This window comes from Cynara cardunculus (assembly GCF_001531365.2).
Source record: "Cynara cardunculus var. scolymus isolate 2C chromosome LG 12, CcrdV1, whole genome shotgun sequence".
NCBI lineage: Eukaryota > Viridiplantae > Streptophyta > Magnoliopsida > Asterales > Asteraceae > Cynara > Cynara cardunculus.
Window position 1 is genome coordinate 1,903,459 of NC_037539.1, and position 12,817 is coordinate 1,916,275.

General features: G+C 29.1%; 1 protein-coding gene across 1 annotated transcript; it reads right to left on the reverse strand.

Moving 5' to 3' along the window:
- Positions 1 to 8,757: 8,757 nt before the first annotated feature.
- On the reverse strand, positions 8,758 to 10,062 carry LOC112522423 (expansin-A1). Its single transcript, XM_025131522.1, has 3 exons — positions 9,936 to 10,062; positions 9,530 to 9,842; positions 8,758 to 9,432 (listed from the first exon to the last, which is right to left on the reverse strand). Exons 1-3 carry the CDS (start codon positions 10,057 to 10,059, stop codon positions 9,126 to 9,128), a joined length of 744 nt encoding a protein of 247 aa, XP_024987290.1. The 5' UTR covers positions 10,060 to 10,062; the 3' UTR covers positions 8,758 to 9,125.
- Positions 10,063 to 12,817: the final 2,755 nt, after the last annotated feature.

Below are 12,817 nucleotides of genomic sequence, written 5' to 3' on the forward strand. Positions count from 1 at the left end.
GTGATATTTTTTTACAATTTAAATATTTATCTTTTATTCATATTTTTTTCAGATCTTTTTCGGTTCACATATAATATTTCACATTTTCGTGTTCCATGATTCGCATTTCATGTTTCATGTTCGTGTATTCAAATCTTCAACCTTGCCGAAATGTAGATTTATAAAAATGACTAAATCGTGTCTTAAAAAGTTATCAAAATCGTAATGAATATCTCCAAAAATCGGGTGGAATAATAAATAGATATATCAAAATAAGAAAAAAGACAATAAAACCCTTTAATATAAAACAAATAAAAAAGAAACAGTTGGTGCATTCTGATTGGTCTAATTATGTTTGCAAAGTTTGTATAAATGGTAAGGTTTGCATTTGAACTCTCTCTCTCTCTCTATACCTATATTTCTTCTTCGTTGTATATGGTTTCACGTTGTGAAACATATCTCTCATGTCGTAAACATAACTTGTCGTGTAGGCTGACGATCTACAACCGTATCTTACCTAAAAAATAAAACTGACCACTTGGGATAATTTTTATTATTGATGTAAGTTGCAATTATATAAACTCAAATGTTCTAAAAAGAGATAACATAGCTACATGACCTATTATACTTGTTATAGCGTAGTGGTCAAGGCTCATACAAAGTAGTGGATATCTCGTCCAATACAGGTTTATATCCAAACGCTGTAAAGGCCCTTGTAGCAATGACTCATGGAGGTTCACCTGTAATGACTCCAAATTATTCATGATCACCTGAGTGATTAATTGGTACATGTAAATTGACTCAAAAACCCTCAATTAACGGAGAAATAAACCAGCCCAATTTAATTGAGATTGTATTTTAAATACATGATTTTCTAATGACGATTTTAATAGGTTAGGATCATTAATTTAGTACCAAATGTTTACTGGTTAAGCGTTTATCTGTGAGATTCACCACCCTTATTTACCTTATCAAGTATCATTCTCAATTTTCTAATGCATCAAAATTGATTGTTGAAAACTAAGATGTTGTTTACCAAACACTTACTCGGTAAGCGCTTACTGATAAAATTCAACACTATCACTTACTTACTGAGTTAAAATTTTAGTCCATCAAAACGGCAACATATGCAAAAATTCACTCGATAAGCGCTAATTGTGGTAAGAGTCGTCTTCACTTACTGGGTAAGGTTTTTGGTCCTTGTCTCGATCATACCGGGTAAGATTTTTGGTTCTTACCATATTCATCCGACGAGGTAATATAACTTGGTATGCTCTTACTCGGATAAACGTTTGGTAAACGTACTCTAAATCAAACTTCTATTTAATTTGAAATATTTGAACAAACACCATAACTACAAATCCTACGTTAACTTGTCATAATGATTATATATGCATTAATTACCTCATAAATTTCTTGCATGCGTTTTCTTCAAAATGCCTTATAAGTAACAATCAAAAATCCCCTTTTAACATATACTCTCAAAACATAATACATATATATAGACAGACAGGAGGTTTACTTTGCAAACCACGTTATTTGTACAAACCGTACAAACCTCATTCAACCGATCATAATTTTTTATTTTGTTAATTTTTTTTGTAATTATGTGAGGTTGATTAATCATCTTTATTGTGGAGGGTGTTAATTACGGATATTATCATTTTCATTATTTTAATTTTAGAGAAATACATGAAACAGTTTCATTAAAATTTCATTAAGTATTATATGAAACAATTTCATAATCATATATAAAACAACTTCATCAAAAAAAGTATTATATGAAACAATTTCAAGAAAAAAATTCATAAGATTAAAAAATGAAATCGACTGATGAGGGTGGTTTGCATTTGATCACTCATCTCTCTTTCTCTCTCTCTCTCTCTCTCTCTCTCTATATATATATATATATATATATATATATACTCGGTTCTTTTGTATTTTGATCTCTTTCAGTAGCTGCAAAGAGTATAAGATGAAGAATGCAACTTTGTTCTTGCTGTTCTTGTTGGACTCGTGTTTCTCATGAGTAACGTCGTTGCACAACGTTGTAATTCAGATCAAGAGATAAAGGATTGTTATCCATCCCTAATCCAACGAGAATCACCGTCTCCAGCTTGTTGCAACGAGTTACAAGCACAAGAGATAAAGATTGTTTATGTAAATATACCGACATTTATAACCCTACGTTGCCACCAAACTTCCAGTTTCTTCCCACTCTTAGTAGAGCATGTGGCATCCATTTTCCTCTTTGTCCTTCACAATAGTTTGTTCGTATCATAATTGTATTTGACGATAATAACGTCTTAATGTATAAAAGCATTCTCTTGAAGTTTTGCATTTTATATAGGAGGCTTCATTTGTATGTCACATCGTTACTACAAAGTTTGCAACCCCATCTCCACCGTTGATTTTATTGATCAGTGGTTGAAAATGACATGTGCTATTTATATTAAGATAAAAAAAAACCCATTGCTCAAATATTTCTGAATCTTATCTTTCATTTTCGGTTTAATTTTTTATTTTCAATATTAATTAATGGTATGCGATATTTTTTTAACAATTTAAATATTTATTTTGTATTCATATTTTTTCCAGATCTTTTTCAGTTTCACATTATATATTTCATATTTTAGTGTTTCATGTTTAATGATATTATTATACATCGTTTACTTTAAAAACAAAACTTTAAGTCTCGGTTATAAAGTAGTGGTCAAGCCTCAGAAGAAATAGTGGAAATCTCATCCAATCATGGTTCAAATCCAGACGTTGCTAAAGCCCATATGGCCATGATTAATGGAGGTTCACCTGCGATAACTCCAAATTATTCATGATCACCTGAGTGATTAATTGGTACACGTAAACTAACTCGAAAACCCACCATTTATTAATGTAATGTCTATTCATAAAACATTTTATCACCATTAGTTTAGCAAGTTTTCATGGCATAAAAGTGTAATAATAATTATTATTTATAATTTAATAATAGTATTATTAAAATTTAAAGGTTCATAAGCAAAATGGGCCTGTACAATTCCATAAGCAAGGTCCATGAGCTTGAATGGCTCGTATTTACTAGAAGCGTTCCGGCCCATATCAAATGAGAGGAAATTTTGCCCTAACCATGGGAGCCGGCTAGCCGCCGTAAAGTGTAGCATGCGGCGGCTTCAATTTGGATACGAAAATCAAAAAAACCTACGCCCCCTACTTTGTCTCCATTATTTGTCATATTAAATTCTCTTCTAAATTATTGTTTTTTAGCGGTATATGTTAATGTGATGGGATGGTTTATTGGACGTGTATCTGGTAAGTATTTATTGGTAAAATCAATATTTTAACTTAACTAATCAGGTAAGATTTTTTTAATCTATTAAAACGACATCGTATACAACAATTTATTTGGTAAATGTTTACTAGGTAAGACTCTTAGTTCTTGTCATTGCTCTTAAGATCATGTTCATTCAATAAGATAAAATGATCCGATAAGCATTTACTTGGTAAGCGTTTAGTCTACGGCTCTTAGTCTACGTGCAACTCGAAAAATATTGTATATTTTTTTTAAATTGCTCCGAAAATTTCCAGTAGTCTAGAACGGACAACCTGTAACATTGTTGTAGCTTATCGATACGTTATAAAAGAATCCTACTTCAGTACAATTTTTTACCACCAAAACCTGTGTCTAGAAGGTTGTTTTTGAGTATTGGTTCTAAATCATCACAAACCATATCCGTTTGAAAATATTTCTTGATTTTAATTTCAAATTGTTTGAAGAGAATTTGACTGTTAATAAAAGCTAGAGTAAATTACATGTTTTGTTTGTGATTTAAGTGTTTTTAATGGGTTTTATTCCTTTTTTTCCCCAACATTCATGTAATCGTGGTTGCAATTTTTAATGAGTCGGGTCTCTGTTGTTACAATTTTTTAATGAGTTTGATCCATAATTAAATAATTTGTCTGGAGACTTCAGGTTCAAATGCAAAGAAAAAAAAAATCCTCTTGTAATCATGTAGATTCAAATACGATAACTTCGAGTTATCTGTAAATCAAGTGGCCGTTCTAGAATTAGTTAGCTCGCATAACGAATTTGATATTCAAGTTAATCAGGGAAAAAAAATACGACTACAAGAATAAAATTTGTTGAATTTTCAAAAATACTATTAAGTTATCAAAAATAAAAACATCATCGTTTTCTCAAAATCATATAAAGCCATATTATAACATCGACTGAGATAAAAAAATAAAATGAAATATTAAAATCACGATTTATCTCGCTGTATTGCACGAGTACGCTTCTAGTTAAGAATAAAACATATAGTTTAAAAAAAATTATATATGAAATCCAAATAAAATTGAGAAGACAAAAGCTGCTTGAAAATAAGTGGTTGGGAAATGGAATTTTGGGTCAAAGATTCTTCTTATTTCTGGGATTGAAACATTTCACGTTCCCCAACTTCTCTTCGCTATTTCACACCATAACCAGAAATTGTTGACCCTTTTCACCAAATTCTATGCACCATTTTTTTATTACTTATTTATTAAGGTTTATAATGGTATTTTAGACAGACATAGTAATTATGGTTACTGAGTTTATCATGATTGACTTTTATAGTTATAATATGTTGGGATTAATTCAGACATAGCCTGAAACATGCATCTAAAAAAATTTATTTAAACCATAGATTGGTTTATAAAAAAAGAGAAAACTAATGTAGAATGATGAAAATACTGTTGTAGCAGAGTTTGATTTATAACAAGCAATTGGTTTTCACATGACTTGCATATAAATTCAATATAAAGGAAAAAAAAATCCTCAAATTTAAATGTTAAAATCAAATCAACTATTTAAAAGTTTTTTAATTTTTTTTATTATAATTTTATTTAAGTTTAATAATGAAATAATTTATTTTTGGTTTAATAATATAATATTTTATAAATATAATAATTAACTACAATGATTATCCTAATTATATTTTAGATTTTTTATATTTAAAATGAGATGTTTATCTTGTATTTAATAATCTACTTACAATCTTGAGTTTTAAATAATATGCATTAATAAACAGTATTTTACGCATAAAAATAGTTTTTAAAAGTTTTTGTCAAATGCTTTATAATATAATATAGATCTATAACAAGTTTAAATTTTGAATAAAAGGTGAAAATACTTTTTTTATCCGAGTATCTTTGTCAATTGACGCTTTTTTACTTCTTTTAAATACTGCTTTTACGTGTAAATGAATGAGTTATATTCATCCAATTTCAAATCTTAGCAAAGGGGGCTCATGGTAATTTTTAACTTAAACTAGTATGGGAACCGCGCGTTGCGCGGTAGTATGAGTACTTTGATTAATGATATGATGATTGTCTATATAAATATATATTAATTATTAATAGAATCATCAACAAATCATATTCAAATAATTCGAAAAAGTTAAATAAAATATAGTTAGTGAAATTTTAATATACACACACACACACACACATATATATATATATATATATATTGAGAGAGAGATTTGTTTAGTAATAAAATTGTAAAACTAAATAAAATGAGTAATAATAACGACGGAAATATTAAGGAATCTGACTCAAATTTAAGAATAAAAAATACTCCACATAAAGATATGTCTCATTCAAAAGATGATGTACATGTACTATTTTTCATCTTCAACACGTACCTTGACTTTAAAAACACAATAGTGAATGAACCGGACCAACCATACGATATGTAAAAAATCACATACCAAACTTAAAGACTTCAAATCTTTATAACCCAATAGATAAAATTATAATGCAATCAAAATCATAACATGAACATACATAAAATTAKMATAYGACTAAACTTACGATAAGAACATACTTAAAAATATAATCCAATCMAAATCATGATACAAACATACATAACATTCTAATACACTTTAAATTACAAAACAAACTTGCATAAAATCCTTACCTTAGATCATAATCAAAAATTCCCACAACCCAAACTTAAAAAGTTCAAATTTTCATGACTTGATATATAAACGTTAAAGAACTCGAAAACTTGCAAACCAAAAAACGTTCAACATGCATAAGTAAAAATTACATGGTGAACTTGAACATTTTAAATCTTTACCTAATACATAAGAGTTATAATGCAAACAMAAATCACGATACAAACATAAATAAAATTATAATGCAATCAAAATAATGAAACAAATCAGTATAAATATTTTACCTTATATTGCAACCAAAAAATCAAATATTGAACTTGAAGACTTCTTTTTAAATCTTCGACATAATGCATAAAAACTATAATGCAACCTAAATAACATAACGATACAAACATACATAAACTTATGGGAGAAGTGAAAAAAAAAACTATGAAGATTATCAATAGTAAAATAGAAGAAAAACCAAAGAGAAAGAAAATAAATTTAGAGATGTATAAAATAGAGATAGAATTTGAGAGGGTGTGAGAGCTGAAGATGAATAAATAGTTGTTGTTTATATGTATATAAATAAATGATTGATGGTAAAAGATGAAGATTTGGAGTTATGTCATTTGAATTAATATAGAAGGAGATAAATGGTTTGGAGTTGAATGCAAACATTTAACAAAAAAACATAAATTGACAAAAAAAAAAATATAATAGTGGATATTGAGATAATGAAGGAGAAAAAAGAAAAATGAGGTTCTAGGCTTTGGAGAGGCCACTTCAAACACTCATGGTTTATTCTTCAATATATATATATATATATATATATATATATATATATATATATAACAATACATAAGAGTTATAATGCAAACAAAAATCATGATACAAACATAAATAAAATTATAATGAAACAAAAATCATGATACAAACATAAATAAAATTATAATGCAACCAAAATCATGAAACAAATCAATATATAATTATTACCTTTGCAACAAAAAGATCAAATATTGAACTTGAATACTTCTTCAAATCTTCATGACATAATGCATAAAAACTATAATGCAATCTAAATAACGAAACAAACATACATAAAATTGTGGGAAAAGTGAAAAAACAAAAAAAACTATGAATATTATCAATAATGAAATAGAAAAAAAACCAAAGAACTTGAAACTTCTTCAAATCTTAATGACATATAATGCAATTTAAATAACGATACAAACATACATAAAATTATGGGAGAAGTGAAAAAAAACTATGAAGATTATCAATAGTAAAATAGAAGAAAAACCAAAGAGAAAGAACATAAATTTAGAGATGTATAAGATAAAGATAGAATTTGAGAGGGTGTGAGAGATGAATATGAATAAATAGTTGTTGTTAATGAAGCTTAAATTCGAAAAAAATTTATCATATCCTGTGATTATAAAATATCAAAATTTTATTCGAATTTATATGATCAAATCGTAAACACAATTTATATAATCCAATCGTAAACACAATCATATCCTATGATAACAACACATCCAACAATATTGAAAAAGAAACATGTAATAACAAATCACATTTTTTAATGAATATAATTTCTACATACCTTTTAAAATCTTTGAATTTTTCTTCAACTCTCATCTTCTTCATCCCTCACCAAAGGATTTTATATGATTTCATTTTGTTTATTATTGAAACTTTAAAAAATAAATTTCATTAAGAAATAAAAGAAAGTAAACGGAAGAGCAAATCAAGAGTTGGAGGTTAAACTTGGGTATACAAAATTACAAAAATAACCCGGGTTAATTATGAGTTATACATTTTTCATCAAGGGGCAAAAAAGTCTTTAACATATTCAACATTTAAAAAAATAAAAAAAAATGAGAAAAAAGATAGGAGGGGTTCTAAGCATTAGAAGGTGACACCTCATTACCTTTGGTTTCTTCTTTAATATATATATATATATATATATATATATATATATTTTTGTGTATGAATTGAAATTGCAAGGCAGCTTATAAAATTTAGTGTAAATTATAAATTTGGTCCTTGTGGTTTGCTAAAATTAACGTTTTTTCATCTTTATAGTTTTGAAATTACAAGATGTCATCATAGTTTGCAAAACGTCCGCATTTAATTCTCTCTCTAACGATTGTTGAAAAATTCAATTAAATGAAGAATATTTTCATTGTTTTATCTATTTTTTGTGTTTTACTCAACCAAAATCTACTTTACATTTTGGTTCCTATGGTTATTTGATCGAGTGAAGGACCAAAGTATTAATAAATGACAAAAATACCCTTTGTTCAACGTAATGTTTTAACGCTGTTAGTGGAGAGGACTATATTCAGACATTTTTGCAAACCACAAAAGTAATCTTGTAATTTTGAAGCTGTAGCTACAAAAGTGTTAATTTCGATAAACCACAAACCAAAACTGGAGTTCACTGTAAAATTACAAATAAAAATTGTCAATTGTAGTTTTAATTTCGATATTTTTTTTACAGTAAGTGTTCTGGTCAACTTGTATGTATCTCAACTAATCCTAAAAGTCGTGAACGATATCCATATTGCGGGACTCGAACCAATAACCTATGAAAAAAAACCCCGAAAGAACCAAGCTTTTTTTATTAACCTGGATATCCAACCCGCTATGCGAGTCTCAGGACGACCATCTGCTTTACAGATAGTTTGGAGTCACCGTATTTGAACCGTCGTGGCCACAAGAGATTTTTATTTCTCATTGGATTTGAACATGAAACTTCTGGTACTTTTGACTTTTGAAGGCAAACTCAAACCAATCAGGCACCACCCTTATGGTTGAAAGAACCAAACTTTATTATCAGTTGAAATAATAAGGACACATCTTAAACTTAAGGTAGTCACCTTTCCAATTCCATTACTAGTAAAAAGCGTAAATTTACAACTCAAACCCTCGTAAATATAAAAGCATTCCCAAAAAGGCAACTCACCAACAAGCCAATTCAAATGGCCCAACCAAGGGCAAAACCGTCAATTACTACTACTAGGCGGGTGGTAACAGTCCACCACTGCAAAACCCTTGATAAATATAGGGTACCCTAAAAAAAGCAAAATGACCAAAAGGACCCTTTCAAAATACGATCCCCTAGTCATTGTAGTACCTATTGTAGTTTGATAAAAAGGTTACAATAGTAATACTAGGTGACCACTAACTCTAATAGGCTAAAACCGTGTCGAGGGTAAAAACGTCTTTTCAACGGAATTGGGCACCCGAAAAGGTCTGTCCAAAAGACCAACCAGCCGGGGCAACGTTGTTCGACACCACAGTTTTGCCATCACTGGTGGTGACCTTGAAAGACAGAGACTGCCCGTTGAGATACGTGTTGGATTGCCAATTTTGCCCCCAGTTTCTCGACATTTGTTGCCACCCAGTTTTCGACCCTTTCACGGCGACAGAATGCACATCGCCGGCGCCACCCACATTCGTAACCAAAACCAAATTGAAGTAGGAATGGCCGTTAATTTGGAACCTAATTCCACCCCTTCGGACGCAGGGTACCCTAAGAAAAAACAACACAAAAACATGTGTTAGTGAATTTACAATAATACCCTTGTGTTATGTAGGAATGGGGTAGGGGTAGTTTGGTAATTTCTCACCTTCGGTAAGCAACAGGGACGATCCCAGCTTTATATTGAGCAATGTGTTGGAAGACAGGCTGAGAAAGATCGAAGTGTTGTTGAGGAGGATTACACCATCCGCCATTGTTGTTGGGTAAGGCGGCGTTCGGCGGGCAGAAATTGGTGGCGGTGACGGTAATGGATCCCGGCAAACACCATTGATGGTCACTCACACACTTAATTTCAAAACAAGAACCACAACTCAAACCATTGTTGAACAGAGCAGTACTTAATGCTGCTGTGTTTGTACCATAACCTTGACTATATAAATTCCCATAACCACAAGCACCACCTGTTCAATCAACACCAAAATCGCATTCAATTCATTGATTTTTTTTAAAAAAAAAAACCCAATTTGAAGATGATAAAGAAGAAAAAGAAATACCCATGGTGCCGGAGGCGTCACCGCCGCCGTAGAAGGTGGCGTGGGCGTTAACCCAACCGCCGTCGGCATGAACTGAGGATGCAATTGAAAGAAAACCCACAAATAAGAAACCCAAAATCGCCATGGATTTGATGTTAAATGTGGGTGAGAGGATGAAAATGAAGATGGTTATGCAGAACAGAGGTAGAAATGGGAAGCATATAAATAGGGCTTTTTAGGGTAAATGAAAGGGAGGGGGGGGATACCCCACTTGGAAAATATTCAAAATATTGTCGCGGGGAGTCTACTTCTATAGAAAATTTCATCATTAATAAATTAATAATTGTGTCTGAATTGAAGTTTTATTTATATTCGTTCATAACTAACCTAACTAATTGTATGTTTTTATTTTGGGTGAATTGCATGAAAAAAGTAATGTATTTTAATTTAATTTCTATTTTGGATAAGATACTTTTAATTTTTTTATTTTGATACTTAAGATGTAAAGTTTTAAACATTTAAGAACTTGGATAACCGGTTACCATGCTGATGTGGCGAGTGATATGATATCCAACTCACTATTATTTGTTGAAGCATTAATAGGATACCACATCACTCGTCACATCAACATGATAACCGGTTAATACTTCAACCGATTATCCGTATACTTAAATGTTTAAAATTTTACGTCTTATGTACCAAAATATAAGTAAATTACGTAATTGTCCTTATGGTTTACATAAAACTCTTCCAATTGTCACTACAAATTCGAAATTACACTAGCACCTCCTTGAAGACCATAGATTTTTTATATTCAAAAATAGATGTTTATCATGTATTTGATTATGTTTATCTATACTTGGTTACACAAATTCAAAAATGAAGTTTTAATAAATTGTACTTACGCACAATTTACTTGTGATTTTGAATTTTAAGTAGTATGCATTAATAAACAGTACTTTGTGTATAAAAAATAGTTGTAAGAGTTTTATCAAATGCTTTATAATATAGTATAGATTATAATGATGTAGAAACATGAAGAACATAGAAAACATGTGTTGTGATAGGTATGTTTTGCGTACTTGTACTTGAAACATCAAGAACGATCAAACATATACATTTTGAAACAAGTATTGGATTCAGAAAAGTGGTCCCTAAACCCTAACATAGATTCGTGAGAAAAGTCCCTAAACCTTGACTAGTCGATTCGGATTCAGATCAAAAGTCCCTAAAACCCTAAAATCAAAATAATCCGTTTGATTCAAGAAACACGTATTCAAAGAATAGATTCAAGAAAAGTCCCTAAACCCTAACAGGTGCGTTTTTTGTTATGCAATCTCAATAAGACCCGTCTACAACGACCACCTCTTCCAAATGGCTATCTTTATATCTCTTATTTCTTATTCAAATCAAAACCCTTGTTCCTCTTCACCTTTAAATTTCTTCCCTTATGTGCAAGAACATGAAGACAGATTGTTGCGTCCAATATTCTTACCCAGTAAGTGATGACTTTTACCCGGCTAATGTTCATCGGATAAATTGTTGCATACAATGTCATTTTGAGGAACTATAACTATAATGCAATTTTAATACAAAATCTATAATTTTGAAATTTTATAACTCAATTATACATCAGATTAGCTTAGTTTATCTGAATTGGTCAGGTTTTTTAACACCCCTGTTTGTTATAAGACAGGCGTTGGATTTGATTTACATATTTAATAATTTGGACCACAATATGAATTACAATATGACATGGTTTACTTTATGGCACCATTCAAACAGGGCGCAACCCGTGCTCTCGTTCGTTTTTTTATGTATATTTTTAACACGTAATCTAATAAAAAATATTAAAGATTATAAAGACTTTTCGGACCATTAGTTTTGATTTTTTGATATTATATGGAAAAACATTTTACATGTTTTAATATATTTTATTTTTCATTTAATTAATACAAAAAAAAGTGTTTGTATAATATAATGAGATATATCTCAATTTTAATGTTTTATTTTATTATTTATCTATGTCGGTATAATACGATTTTTAGTGCTTTTTAGATAAAAACGGTAATGTTTTTATTTTCGAATAAAATATAAATTTAAATATACTATAAAATTTTGAAAAAAATAATATAAAGTTTTGGTTTTTTTTTTGTAATTTTTTTAATTTAATATTTTATTTATAATTTAATTTAAATATAATAATGAAGTAATTTATTTATCATTTAATGAGATAATTTTTATAAAGATACTAATTAAGTATTTTGTTAAAACTAATAATTATACTGATTATATTTTAGATTGTTTATATTCAAAATCAGATGTGTATCTCGTATTTGATTATCTTTATCTATACTTAGTTACTCAAATTAAAAAATAAAACTTTAATAAGTTATATTTATATAATTGCTTGTGATCTTGAATTTTAAATAATATGTATCAATAAACAGTACTTTATACATAAAAAATGATTTTTAATTTTTTTTATAAAATACTTTATAATATAATATAGATTGGACAAAAATAATGTATTTTTATTTTCAATATAACAAGTCTTATTCTCTCCATCACATAATTTATTTTGTGTAAAGGGTTTATTTCTAAATTTATTTATCACCAACTAATGGTTATAAAATATTTAGATATAGTAAAATTTTAATTTTTTAAATTAAAATAGAATAATAATTTTCAATTTTATATTTATCTCTCAGTAATTTATCTTTTTAAATTTCAAAAATATCACTACCTTCACAAATGACATCCTCTCAATTTGTGAAGGTGTCAAATATAAAAAAGAAGAACTTTTGAATAATATCCGCAAGTGTAAGGACCAAGTAAATTAGATAGATGTTGCAGAAATCTCGGGACTAATTTACAGATTCGGTCTCTACACTCGTTGACCT

Coding starts and splice junctions, on each gene's coding strand:
- LOC112522423 (XM_025131522.1), bottom strand. CDS start 10,059: ATGGCGATTTTGGGTTTCTTATTTGTGGGTTTTCTTTCAATTGCATCC. Junction 9,843..9,935: donor TGACGCCTCCGGCACCATGG/GTATTTCTTTTT, acceptor TTGATTGAACAG/GTGGTGCTTGTGGTTATGGG. Junction 9,433..9,529: donor GTCCCTGTTGCTTACCGAAG/GTGAGAAATTAC, acceptor GTTTTTTCTTAG/GGTACCCTGCGTCCGAAGGG.